Here is a 13,982-nt window from a genome sequence, read left to right as displayed (position 1 = left end):
CACACGGGCTGCGAAGAGCACAAGCAAGGGCACATTTCCTTCTTTTCCTCCCAGGCCTGTACCTGGCCCCACCCTAAGCCGGGAAGCCTTGGGCAAGTCTGGACTCCCTCTCACTGGCAAATACCTGGGCTTTCCTAGGGAGGAACTGCTGAGCAGAGGCCCAGTTGTGCCCTCTGCCGGGCCCTTTGCACACAACCTGGCGAGCTCACTGCAAACTCAGGAGGAGCCAGCACCTGGCCTATCCATTACGACTATTGCAGGATTTGGCTCAAGACCATTGGGATAGCCTCCTGGGAGGCAAATCTGTCACACACAAATCAACCTGGAAGCCCCCAGAGGTTCCACAGGCTAGGGAGAGCCTCAACCAGAAGGTTCAGGTCACCAACACTGGCTACTGTCCAAAAAGCCAACACCACGGGCACTCTTTTGCCACCTGTCATCCTCCCTTCCCATCAAGCATCTGCCTTGGCTCTCATTTACCCAACTCTGCCTTCCAATTTCTCTCTCACCAGCTTCTCAGATCACTCCCTTTCCTTCAACCCCCTTTCTATTACCTGGGTTGGCATGGCCCTGCCTCCCCAGTTCCCTTATTCCTGGCTTCCGTCATTAGAGAAACCAGGCCCTCCACCTCATTTTCTAACTTATGCTCCACCACTCCTCCACACCCACCACCCACCTCAGCCCAGTTGGCTCTCTTGCCTGCGCAGCCTGTGGGGGGCCTCTCCCACATGTCTGGAATCCTCCCCTCCTCAAACTCATTCACTCAAGTGCACACTCTTTAGGACCTACCTCATCCCAAAGAGGGACACAGGACTTCCAAACCCCACAGTTCCCCTCATCTGTACACAGATGTGGCATCTCGTACCCCATCAGGAGGGTGAACATCCCACACCATCCTGAGGAACCATTACACAAAGAAACAAGGTCAAAAATAGAGTGACCAATGACCAAGGAACCAGGCACCCAGATCACAGAACCCATGGGACCACACTTGGACTGTGAACACAGCCCAAGCCTGATAACAGGCTCCAAGGAGAGAGGGCATCTCATGGGAAACCCTACTGGCTCCACAGGCCCCTGCTGAGAGTGGGTTCTACACAGGCCCAGGCAAACAAGTCCCAGCCCACAGAAGCCCCTCCCCACAGATCCTACATACCTCCACATGCTCTCAGAGGAGTGGCTTTTCCAGACCCGCAGAGAGTACAGAGTGCTCCTGGCTGTTCCTGTTTACTCAAGGACATACCAGGCCACTCATGGCCATTTACTCAGGAGGTCAAAGGTTGCTGTTCTCTGAAAAAGGAAATCCCTTTCCAGGCAGTCCACCCCAGGATCCCCCACTGCACCTCTCACCTCTGGGAGGCCCCTCCCCATCATTGCCATTTACTTTACACTGTTGATGGGATGAGCTTTGCCCCTGCCTGTACAGGCTGTCCTTAGTCTGTGTATGGAAGGACACCTAACTCTAGGGGCATACTAAGGCTGCCCAAAGCTCTCTGCACAGGGACCCAATCTCTATAATTACATCCCCAGCAATATTTATCAACCATTCCCCTGATCCTTCTTCCCTGCTCTCTTCTGATCATCCCTCCAGTGTTAGAACCAGAAGGTTCTCCCCACCCTGGCAGAGAAAGTAACAAGGCAGAAACAAGGCAGTCACTATGGTCAGTAGTGTGCAGGCTAGGTTCCACTCACTGGAACTCCCTGGCTATCTGACACGAGACGGAGAGTCAGGCAAGCAAAGGCCAGGCCAGGCAATCCAAACAAAAACCCAGGCCTCAAGGGGAAGTACATCCAACATGGTCCTGAACTGAGGACAAGACCAAGAGGAGTGAGAAACTAAAGGGGGCGATGATAACCATAATTCTAGGTCCAACCCTCAAGTCCCAAATCTCAGTCTTCAACAAGAAAAACTCTGATGTAAATTACTTTAAGTAACACAAACCCAAAGATATTTTAATTGGACATCAGCACAAAGTTTTGATAATTAATGTAAATGAGTATTTTCTAAAAAGCAAAGTATGCCTACCAGTGAGCCACACAGACGGTGCTCAGCCTCAGGCTGAGGCTGGGTGCACCCCAAAGGCTCACTTCATTGTTGGGATTCTCTAACTAAATCCATATCCACACCTATACCCTCAGACCCTTTGGAGGAGGGTCAGGGGCTAACTGGGCCTGAACAGCATGTAGAGTATAGGTAGTGCAGCCACAAATGTCATAGAGGTGACCAGCGTGCTGTAGATGGTGTTCCTGTTGACCTGGGCTTCTAGCCTCTGCTCCATGTCCGACAGTGCCAGGATCATGCTCCCCTGTTCCAGCAAGGAGCCAGGCAGAGCCCCATTTGCTTGCTCCACCAGGCCTGGATGTGCTGCAGCCTTTGCAAGCTGAACCACCTCAGCTGTTTGGCTGAAAGTCTTTTCCAAGCCATCAAGTCGCTCTCGTAAACCCTCTAGACAGGAATGGACCTGCCTGGAATGGCTGAGCTGCTCCTTCAAAGCAGCTGAAAGGACATCAGTGTCTCTGTCTCGGGTGGGAGAAGTACCTGCCTGGGCTCCAGAGCTCTGCCTGGGCCCAGCTTGTACCAGGCCCCTTAGGTCCACCATGAGGTCGTGGAGGTCCCTCTGCTGGAGGGAGTAGGAGGATGCCTGTTCTCGGATGGCCTCCTGGAGGCTAGCAGGACCCTTCTGTGCCTCTAAAAGCAATGCCTTCAGCTCCTGCAGCCGGACACGGTTCACGTAGGTGGAGCCAGCAACACCAATCAGGGCCCCCAGGACTGACCCAATGAGGGACCAGTTCTTGGTCCTCTCAGCTCGAGTGCGCTCCTTCTCATGACTTTCTCGCACAGCTGCAGAGAAGAGGGAGAACTTCTCTCGCTCAGAGTCTTCAGCATGCTGATAGGTTGCCCGAAGCCTCTTCTCCTCCTGCAAAGGCAAAGCTGCATTACACAGCAGCAATGTGGCCCTGCAGCTGCAGCCACCAGCAGATGTCCCTGGGGCTCAGCCTCCTCACACCTGGCAAAGCCTACGTGCTCCATTAACCCGCTGAATGAATGAAGGCAGAGTATGCCCAGTCAGGACAGGGAGCAAAGGAATTGGGGGGGTCAAGATGAGCTGTACTACCTTCTACCCAAGCATTTCTGGGTCTGCTCAGACATGCACTAATGACTACAGAATTAATCCATCAAAGGGAAGTATCTGGCCCTCTCTGGGCCAGTACCCTCTCCATGAAGCTCCTTCCTCAGCAATCTGGGACTCAGATCATATTGCCCTGGACTGCTGACCTCCATACAACAGGAGGAAGTGGGTGGATAGGCTCTGGAAGCCTGGGGCCCAGTGTACCTTCTGGTTTACCTCCTCACCAGATCTCTGACCACCAGCCAGTGATGGTTCCCAACTTGCCTTTCCCTGACCAGGTGGGCTAAGGTCCCTGTCCAGTGAGAAAGGGCTGTCTCATGAGGTGCCTACCTGCAGCATTCGGTGCTCCAGCGTAGCCAGTTCTAGGTATTGGTTATCCTCTCTGGAGATGCGGTCCAAGCGGTCCCTCACCTCCTTCAGCTTGGCCTGGTGAACTTCCAAGTCTTCTCGAGCCTCTCGGACAAGCCCTCGAGCCACCATAAATACTTTCTCTGCCTACAGAGAGAACAATGGAGGCAGTCTGCCTTTCCCTTCAAAGCCCACACAGGTTCAGCTCCATTCCCAACGAGGCTGTGGCTAAGGTGAGTGCAGTGTCAGTGCAAAGAGTGGAAAAGATTCCCTCAGACACAAAATCCGGGCAATCCTCAAAGTGCAGCCCCAGGCCGCACCCATCAGAACCATCAGATTTATCCATTCAGGTAGAAATAATTTGCCCCTGAGAAACTGAGAAACTGGGAAATAGCTAATGCTATATACAAAACCCAGCCAATTCTAGTCTGATACAAACCACAAAGAGGAACCAAGGTTCCTAAGCTGTTTCACATTACCTTAGCTACATCTCAAAACAATGCCACCAGAGGTATTGCTATGGCCTCCATTTTACAGACCCAGAAAGGGCAGCTCAGCCAAGATCACCACCTCCAAGGGGAGAGATGGCACTGTGCCTCAAAATCCCCCTCTGAACCCCAGGTTCTTGCCACCTCACCAGCCTGGTCTGCGCTAGGCAGGAGTAGGAAAAGAGATGACAGACTGCATTGCCGTTGCCACCAAAGGCTTCACAGCCACGGGCAGCTCTTTCTACCGCACCTATGATGCTGTCCTAGCCCTGTGCCTCTACCTTCACAGGGGCTATTTTAATTATACTCGGGACTTTGAGGACACTCTAAGACTCTCACCAACCCCAAAGGGTCAATGTAGGAAGTGTTCACTGGCCTAACACAATGGACTGCTCAGTACACAGAAACCTGTTCTCAGGTAGGTGGGCACAGTTACACAGAGATCATCACCCCAGTACTACCAAATCCAGACTATCACATGAGAAATGAGTCAGATCCCTCTGCTAATAGTATTTGTTCAAGAAAAGGCAAATCTGGGCATGGCTTCCCAGCATCATGTGGCTACTGAATATTTGGCAGGAGCATCCAGGCCACATTTCCCAACTCAGAAGGCAGGGCCAACCACCCCGACTTCCCTCCTCACCTCAGTCACGTTTCCCTGGGCCTCTCGAACCTCATTGAGTCCAACAAACTCTTCATATCTGTCCCACCAAGTTGTGGCTGTGGAGGACGCTCGCTGCCGAATGTCGTGCCCCAGGGCTCTTCCCAGAGCTGTGAGGCGATGATACAGCCCCAGGGCCACCTCCTGAGGTCTTTTCTCTCTGGGCTGGCTAGGGCCTGGGCTGCAGAGAGTCCTGGTCATAAAGAGGTCCCTTCCAAGGAGGCCCCTCCGCACCAACACGTGGGGTACACCCACGATGTGCTGCATGGTAAACGCGGTGCTGTGCCCTGTCATCAGGAGACCTGTTGGGGTGGGGGTGGGGAATGCCAGACAAATCAGCGCAGAGCTGAGAAAAGCTGGGCATAAGTCAGGTTTTAAGGTCTAGGGACAGTTCTGAACTAATTCCCATGAAGAAGTCCAGACTGAGCGCTACCCTGCTATGCCTGGAGACTGCAGCCGCTGTAGTCAGACTTCCCCTGGATGCCCCCAGACAGCTCAGGGAAGAACATATTTAGGGGACCATGCCTTGGGTGCCTGGGTGGCTCAGTGGTTGAGCATCTGCCTTTGGCTCAGGGCGTGATCCTGGAGTCCTGGGACTGACTCCACATCAGGATCCAAGCAGGGAGCCTACTTCTCCCTCTGCCTATGTCTCTGTCTCTCTGTGTCTCTCATGAATAAATAAAATCTTTAAAAAAAAAGAAAGACAGAAAGACCATGCCTTCCACCTCCCTCCACAATGCCACCAGACCTTCCCATTCCACCTTTCCCATGTCCCCCAGGTCTCTTGGGACTTGGATGAGAATCCTGGTACCAGGTTTTCTGACAACATCAAAGAAAATTCTCAAACTTGAGTTGTGCCCATGCTGACAAAGCCCCACAAAGATTCATAAAAACTCCTGGGGAAATCAGGAGTGGAACCAAGGCAACCTTGGGGAAAGATTTCTGTAAGAGACCATCAGAACCAACTGCCTGGACTCTGAGGGCTGCTGCAGCACTGAGGAAGCAGTTATACGTATATTTAAGGCCAAAGGTCGTTTATGTCCCAAGGCAGAAAATTCCCTCCTCAGCTGTCCTCTGAGAAGACAATCACAGGAGAAAAAGGAAACAAAACGTCCGGATCTCTTTACAGAGGACGGCTTTTCTTAGATTCACACGAGCACCTCTCCTCTGCGCTCTGAGCCTAGACTGTCCAGGCTCCTAGTCCCATCTCGAGATCTTCTGACCTTCCATAAGCTTCCAACCACCGACCCCGTTGGCACCCCCCCAGCCTCTCCAACCTTAGTCATGCTCTACAGGTTAGGTTTCTTTAATCTTTCCCTTTTCAACCTTGCTTTGATGCTTGGGCCACAACACCACCCACTTCTTGTTACCTAAACAGCACAAGGAGACTGCTATTACCCAGTCAGACCTTGTCTGAGCCCAAGATCAGCAGGGACTCTGAGGACCCCAAGATAGGGCCAGTGACCATGCTCCCGGCAAACCTGGGCCAGCACTCCCTCCTCTGGCCAACCTCCCTACACTCCCCCACATACACACAAGCCCTCAAGTACTGACTCTGGCTGTCAGAGTGACACCTGGTGGCCAAATAACCAGGCCAGAGAGAAAAGCAGAGGGAGCTGGGGACAGGAAGCCTGACTGGAGGAGTTCTGGTGATGAAGAAAGGGGCTTCTGGATATAATAGAGCCCATCTTAGAGCATCCCCACCTCCTCCCCCTTATGCTGTGCTTGGAGAAGCTCAGACCCTCTAGGAAACAAAGTTGGTTGGGCAGGGACCTGCCTCCTGCCCAAAGTGGGTCCGAGCTGAGAGCCACAGAGGGGAACATTTCTATAACACTGGTTCCAAGCTGGTCCCACACCTGAACTCCAGGGCCCCATTCATAAGCCCAAGAAGGCATACAATATCTGTAACCCAGGGATCAAGCTAGCTTCCCAGGTCTCAATGTCAGCACCCATTGCACTGAACTGTGACCCCACAACAATCCTACAGGTGTACACTGCATCAAAGCAAAGCACACAGACTTGCAGCCCAGCCAATGACAGCCCTCTCCTTTTCAGAAACACTCACCAGAAAAGTGTCCGCCTTGGCTGTCATTACTTCCTCAGCCCTCATTCTATCTTGATCCCACTCCACCACAAGGTTGCTCTCCTGGAGGCCCCGCAAAACTTCCACCTTGCTAGATCCAGCAGATGCTTCTCAGATTTCTTCTCCAAATCTCTGCAGCTTTCACCACCCTTTTCTTTGAAGTCACTTTCCAATCTTGGCTTCCTCCCACCTTCTCAGCCTCCTTCCCCAGCTCCTCCTCTATTAGCCAACCACTCTTGGAAGCCAAGAAGGTCACCCATCCCTGGCAGTGACAACAGCATCCTCCCCAGTCCTTGCTTCCTCCCTGCCATTCGGAGCCATTCTTCACAACCCAAGGCTCTATCAACTCATCATTTTGCATTCCTTGGTTCAGAACCCTCGACAGCTCCCATCTCGCTGCCACAAACACCAGGCCCGCCAGTGGTCAACAAGGCCGGGTCCCCTGGACCGTCATCCCTTTCCTCTTCTCTGCCCCTATCCCCCACTATAGGCACCCAAACATGTGAAGCCAACCCTGCTACTTCCTCCACCTGGACCACTCTTCCTCTGCAGCTCCAGTCAGCTCATCCTGACAGAATTCTATGTCTTAGCTCGGTCTTGGCTCATGGCAAGGCCTTTCTTGACCATCCCTTCCTGGGCCATCAGCTTTATTTTTCTCCATCAGGCACATATTTGCCTTCTTTACATTGCCAGACCCCTCACCAGAACACAAGCTTAGTGACAACAGACTTTGCTGTGTGAAGAAATGACTCAGGTTGTTTCTCTATTCCAGTCCCTCCTCTCAACCACCCAGCTCCCACTCAGCCTGACTCTCAGCCCCTCATCACTCAAACATCTCACAAGCCGTTGGTCAGCACAGGGCAAGTGTTCCTGGCAGAGGGGGCAAAGTAGAGATGCACTCGGGGCCATCCACAACCTGAAAGGCAGCGAGTGCAGCTATAAAACAGCAGAAGGAAGGAGAGAGGACAGAAGAGAGGTGGAAGAGGTAAACAGAGACCATATTAAGATGGTCTTGAGGGCCACATTCAGAACCCTGCCCCTCCAAATCCATTCTCTCATTCTATCCTGATGATCATCTCCTATCAACTTTCCATCCCATGAACCTCCATCACTTGTACCTCTTCCTCACTCACAGCTTGCTTCATTTTTCCCTAAGAAAATATTTAAAAATTGGAAGACAACTTCTATAAACTCCTATCATACCTTCCTGCCTGCCAGTATCTGTCCAATTTCCACATTCTCTCTTGTTCTTCAGAATGAAGAATTCATGCTCTAGGAAGCCCAAGCTGTGCCCCAGGTCCCTTTGCTCTCCCCACCTGACACTGCTCACTAATTGATCAGACATCCCTCCAGCAACATCCCCACTTCTCTGCCCCTCTGTACAGCCAAACTCTTTGACAGATTGTCTGTACTCGCGGTCTCCAGTTCCTCTTCTTTCATTCTCTCTTGAACCCTCTCTGATCTGGCCCTCACAACCACAATGCCATCGGAAATGCTCTTGTCCAGGTCACTTCCACATTGCTAAATCCAGTTCTCAGTCCTCCCCTTACTTGCCCTATCAGTAGCCTATGCCTTGTGCTACCTCCTTCAAATGCCTTCTACACTTGGCTTCCAGTTCCCATTCATCTCCTGAACCTCTCTCCACATAGAGGGCTGCAGGGCAAGGTCCTTAGACTTCTTTCTTATTCAGCTCCATGGCTTTAAAAGACATCTACAGAAATGTTATAAAATTAATTATACTGATGGTTGAACAACACTGGAAATATACTAAAAACGCTGAGTTGTACACATTACATAAGTGAATTGTATGGTATGTAAATTGTTATCTCAATAAAACTATTACTTTTTTTTAAAGATTTTATTTATTTATTCACAAGACACACACACACACACACACACACACCCAGAAGCAGAGACACAGGCAGAGGGAAAAGCAGGCTCCATGCAGGGAGCCCGATGTGGGACTCGATCCTGGGACTCCAGGATCACGCTCTGGGCCGTAGGCAAACGCTCAACCGCTGAGTCACCCAGGTGTCCCAGAACCATTACTTTAAAAAACAATCAACTACACTCTGATTTTTCTAGCCCAGCCCTCTCCCATAGATTCCAGATTCATTTACCCAACTGCTCAATCCACATATCTGGTTAGAAGATTAATGGGGATCTTAACCTCACTCCCCTACTTGCCTTTTCCATCTTGGTTGATGGAAACTGCAAGTCCAAATCAGACCAAAACCCTCAAATTATCCCTGACTCCTTGGTTTCTCTTCCATCTCATATCCAACTCATCACCAAATGCTACTTCCTTTCTAAAACTAAAATCCCTCCTTCTCTTACCCCTGCCACTGCTACCACCTGGTCCCAATGACTAATATCTATTACCATAAGAGCCTTCTGACCAGGTCTCCATGCTTTTACTCTAACCACTACAGCTATGGTCAACAAAGCAGCCAGTGGTCCTTTCAAAACACAGGCCTGGGATCCCTGGGTGGCTCAGCGGTTTAGCGCTTGCCTTCCGTGCTCAGGGCGTGGTCCTGGAGTCCCGGGATGGAGTCCTGCATCGGACTTCCTGGGTGGAGCCTGCTTCTCTCTCTCTGTGTCTCTCATGAATAAATAAATAAAATCTTAAAAAACAAAAAAACAAGCCAAACCATGTCTCTCTCTGCAATGATTCCTCATTTCTCACAATGTAAAAAGCCAAATTTTTTTCCATGGTCTACAGGGCATCCCTGTCCTGGCTCTCATTCTTTTCTCACCTCATCTTCCACTAGCATACCCTTCTCACTCTGCTCCAATCATATGGACCTTCCTCCCAACACAGCTTTGTTGACATACAAATGATTCATATCACTGTGTAAGTATAAGATACACAACATGATGATTTGATACACTCGATACATATATACATGTATATGTTACTAAACATTTACCACAATAAAGCTAGCTAACTCATCGTTCAGGTAATTACCATGAATGGACTTTCTTGATGTTGTTGGAACACACTAGGCTATCCCCACAGCCGGACCTTCACACCAGCTACTGGCTATTTGCATTGCTTCTTTCCTTATCTTTTCCAGGTCCTGCTCAAGTGTCACTGTCATGCATTTCCATCCCAGTCACTTTGCTTTCTTTTTCTCCAAGCACGTATCCCATGACCTGCGATGTGTATTTCACTTATGTACTTTGCTAATGGGGTATCTCACCCACCAGAATGTCAGCTCTGCCTGCGCAGGCATTGTTTTGTTCACGGCCGCCTCAGTGCCTGTAATACTCTGTATATAGTATATACTCAACAAGAATGGATTAAATGAATAAACAGAATTTTGCAAAAAGTCACAGCCCGGCTTTATAAAATCCAGATTCCTTCCAGTGGCCTCCGAAACTTTAGGACCAGGTGATCTAGCCCTGGTCCATATTTCTGTCACCTCCTTCACATCTCCCTTGACCCATGCGCGCTTTCCTGGGTTCCAGGAACGCGTAGAACTTCAAGGCCTCTGCACACGCGCCCTTCTCTCGTGCTTTCCCCATGCACGGTCCCAGGCATAGCGCCTTCCGGTTAAGCACCCCTCCTGGCTTCCGGACGCTCCCCTGGCAAGCCGACCCTCCCCTCGTACCTGGCGCCCCAGCGCAGAAGCCGCAACCCAAACCGAGCGCCCGCCACTCAGTAGATCTCTGACCCCTTAACGCCCGCCCCCAGAGCTGCTTCCGGCAGCGCGAGCGCAACTTCCTGACTAGCAGCCAATCAGAGGCCCCGCGTGGAGGTATAGGCGCAGGGGGTGGGAAGGAGAGCTCCGCTTCCGGTGGCAGGGTCTGGGGAAGGGGCGGCAGGCGCCATGTCCGGCCGCGAAGGTGAGTGTTTGCGGTTGATGGGGCTTAGAGGGACAGGACCCCGCGGGGACTGAATTGAGCATGCTTGTGTCCCCCACAGGTGGCAAGAAAAAGCCCCTGAAGCAGCCCAAGAAACAGGCCAAGGAGATGGACGAGGTGAGGGCGAGCGCGGAGGCGTGGGCGGGTGCGGAGGGACTGGGAAATCTGCCTGGAGTGAACCCCGTCTGCCTCTCCCTAGGAAGATAAGGCATTCAAGCAGAAACAGAAGGAGGAGCAGAAGAAACTCGAGGAACTAAAAGCGAAGGCCGCGGGGAAGGGACCTCTGGGTAAGTGAGGGCCAAGTAGAGCGCTCAAGCCGGGCAAGCGTTCTGAGCATCAATCTGGTCCTGGGTGAGGTCCGGGTCCTCGCGTCCGCTACGGCTGACTGCCCCCCTCGCCAGGCTTGGATTCGCCCCAGCGGGAAGGGGCGGCAGTCAAAGCAACTCGGAAATGAAGTCTCTTTCGTCCCAGACAGCCTTCTTTAGGGAAGCGGCAGAAATGGGAAACACCGAAATTCCTGTATTTTATGCACAAATTCGTAGAGTTGAGTTTTCCAAATATAGTCCACTATTTCTTGCTCCAAGTTCGTATTTCAGTGCTGCTTTTTTGCTCATAACATTTCTCTACTTAACCACTCGTATTGCTAACTCCAGTAAACTAGTTTGCATCCTGTCTTCACTTCTGGGTGCGCCTAGACTAAAAGATAAAGTCCAGTCTTCTTAATGTGCTATTGCGATATATGCTGTTTTAATCTAATCCACCATTCTGCCTCTTTTCTTTATGTAGGAAGAGTTGGTTTCATACCAAAAGATTTCTCAAGCCCAACAGCCCGAATACTTTTCTGTGCTTCTTAGATGCTATTTACATTTATCAAACTAATGAACAATTTCTTCTAGTTATTTGTGCCCACCCTGTGGGATCACTGTGAGCCACACTGGGGCTGGTAGAGGCTGGGATGGTGGGAGGGTCATCCAGGGCTTCCCAAGACTTTTATCTCACTGGGTTTGATTTGATTCACAGTCCTGAGATTCTAGTTATTCAGATTCCCTTTTGGATCGTAAGGTATTTTGTACCTTCCTTTAATCTGTGATTGTGTATAGGGACAAGGTCAATCTTTAGGGAAATCCTGTATTACTTGTTTTTCATTGAAGATTTCATTAAGATTCTTTTTCATTTATATTCAATTAATTTACATATATTAGTTTCAGAAGTAGAGATCAGTGATTCATCAGTCTTAATATAACACCTAGTGCTCGTTACATCAAGTGCCCTCCTTAATGTCCACCACCCAGTTACACCATCTCCCCACACTCCTCCCCTCCAGCAACCCTGTTTGTTGCCTATGATTAAGAGTCCCTTATGGTTTGTCCCCCTCTCTGATTTCATCTTGTTTTGTTTTTTCCTCTCTTCCCTTCTGATCCTGTTTTATTAAATCCCACATATGAATAAAATCATATGGTAATGGTCTTTCTCTGATGGACTTATTTCACTTAGCATAATATCCTCTAGTTCCATCCATGTCATTGCAAATGGCAAGATTTCATTTTTTTGATGGTGGAGTAGTACTCCATTGTATATATACTACAGGTCTCATTTTTTAAAGGTTTATTTTGTTAAGACATAGAAGATCTTTATTACTGTGTTAGACATATTTAATTTTGTAACTATTAAGTTATCTACTATGTGCCACATATATGGTCAAATGTAAATTGAATAAAATAAAGATAATGAGTCCTTCACACCCCGGGATCATAATATGATATGATGTGGCAGTTGAGAATGTGGTCTTGGATGTCAGACTACCCATGGTGGAATCTTGGCTTTGTCACAGACCAGTTTATAACTTTAAACAACACCTATCGCTAAGACTTCATTATCTGTAAAATGGGTTGATGAGAGGATGAGGATTAAATGAGCCAGTATATAAAATACTTAGCTGTAGATTTAGGCCAGTGCACAGCCAGTATTCATGCTCATGCCTCATCTTCATCCAAATACTACCCAGAATGGACTGTTGGTAAAGCTCTGTGCATGTTTGTATAAAAAGAAATGTCAAGCACAAGAACTGACATATGCATATCAGGCCCCTGGCACTATACCATAAGGAGTATATTTTTCTTTAGCTGAGACGCTTTTTTCCTTTTGCAGCCACAGGTGGAATTAAGAAATCTGGCAAAAAGTAAGCTGTTCCTTGTGCCTGAGGCAGTGATGATCCTTAATTCCATTCCTGCTTAAACATCTGGATTCCCTATCATAGCATCTGTTGCCACCTATAGCTGGGATGAAGTGTTGTCTTAGATCCTGTTGTACATTAAGAATAAACTTTTGTAAAAAAAAAATAATAAAAGAATCAATCATACAGTGGCTCATATTCTCTTTATTTCTCGTCACTCAGTCATTTCTACCTTAGTTATGAGGTCAGAGTAAACCTAGCCCAGAATCCTGCCAACATGTGCTCTTCAGTCTTTGTTCTGTACTGAACTGTCACCTGGAATTAAACAAATTCATTGTATACCTGATGGAATATATTACATGAGGCTAAAAGGTCTCTATTAAGACCTCCACATTGCCATTTGTTGTAAATGGAATTGTTCATCTTTCATGCCAGGAATCCATTAAGTGCATGCTGCATGTGTACCAAAGAGCAATTCCTGTTGTCAAGGAATTTGTTATGGGAGAGGAGCAACATTAATACATCCTATATGCATTATAAAGGGAATAAAAAAACAGGAAAGGAGAGGGATTCCTGAAAGTTTCTTTTTTTTTAATAAATTTATTTTTTAATGGTGTTCAATTTACCAACATACAGAAGAACACCCAGTGCTCATCCTGTCAAGTGCCCCCCCCCCAGTGCCCGTCACCCATTCACCCCCACCCCCCGCCCTCCTCCCCTTCCACCACCCCTAGTTCGTTTCCCGGAGTTAGGAGTCTTTATGTTCTGTCTCCATTTCTGTTATTTCCCACACATTTCTTCTCCCTTCCCTTATATTCCCTTTCACTATTATTTATATTCCCCAAATGAATGAGAACATATGTTTGTCCTTCTCCAATTGACTTACTTCACTCAGCCTGAAAGTTTCTAAGAACCAAGCTTACTCTGAAACCCCCCAGGTCTGCATTTACTCTAGGGCTTCAAAAAGGCCCTTGCTAGGTTCCCATGTCTTTTTTTTTTTTTTTGGTTCCCATGTCTTATATCACATTCAACCCATCAGCAAAATTCAATCTGGCATCTGGATACCTCCTCCAATATCATTCCCATCCCGCATCCTGACCTAAAATCCCTCACCTGGATTATTGCAACCACATCCACATTTATCTTCCTGCCCCCTACCCTTGCTCTGTAAGGTATAACCTTCACTCAGGATGTGGTGTTCTTGCTAAACCATGAAGTTAGGGGATCCCTG

At 49.0% G+C, this 13,982-nt stretch overlaps 1 protein-coding gene and 1 long non-coding RNA gene across 4 annotated transcripts; one reads left to right on the top strand and one right to left on the bottom strand.

The window, feature by feature from the left end:
• Window positions 1–1,926: 1,926 nt before the first annotated feature.
• CCDC51 (coiled-coil domain containing 51) lies at window positions 1,927–10,568 on the bottom strand. Of its 3 annotated transcripts, XM_072786346.1 has the most exons (5): window positions 10,326–10,421; window positions 6,694–8,422; window positions 4,611–4,930; window positions 3,462–3,626; window positions 1,927–2,918 (listed from the first exon to the last, which is right to left on the bottom strand). In XM_072786346.1, exons 3-5 carry the CDS (start codon window positions 4,920–4,922, stop codon window positions 2,163–2,165), a joined length of 1,233 nt encoding a protein of 410 aa, XP_072642447.1. In that variant the 5' UTR covers window positions 4,923–4,930; window positions 6,694–8,422; window positions 10,326–10,421; the 3' UTR covers window positions 1,927–2,162. The 3 variants fall into 3 exon arrangements, with proteins under 3 accessions (XP_072642447.1, XP_072642449.1, XP_072642448.1); XM_072786348.1 differs by lacking the exon at window positions 6,694–8,422 and having other exon boundaries at window positions 10,326–10,568; XM_072786347.1 differs by lacking the exons at window positions 4,611–4,930; window positions 6,694–8,422 and having other exon boundaries at window positions 10,326–10,418.
• Window positions 10,181–12,937, top strand: LOC140610367 (uncharacterized). The gene is made up of 4 exons (XR_012012047.1): window positions 10,181–10,560; window positions 10,640–10,695; window positions 10,778–10,865; window positions 12,727–12,937. It is a non-coding gene; the product is annotated as an uncharacterized lncRNA (long non-coding RNA).
• The last annotated feature ends 1,045 nt before the right edge of the window (window positions 12,938–13,982 follow it).

The sequence above is a fragment of the Canis lupus genome, chromosome 19, assembly GCF_048164855.1.
Source record: "Canis lupus baileyi chromosome 19, mCanLup2.hap1, whole genome shotgun sequence".
In the NCBI taxonomy this organism is placed as follows: Eukaryota; Metazoa; Chordata; class Mammalia; order Carnivora; family Canidae; genus Canis; species Canis lupus.
The sequence above is the reverse complement of the archived record's forward strand: the minus strand, read 5'-3'. Positions and strand labels throughout refer to the sequence as shown.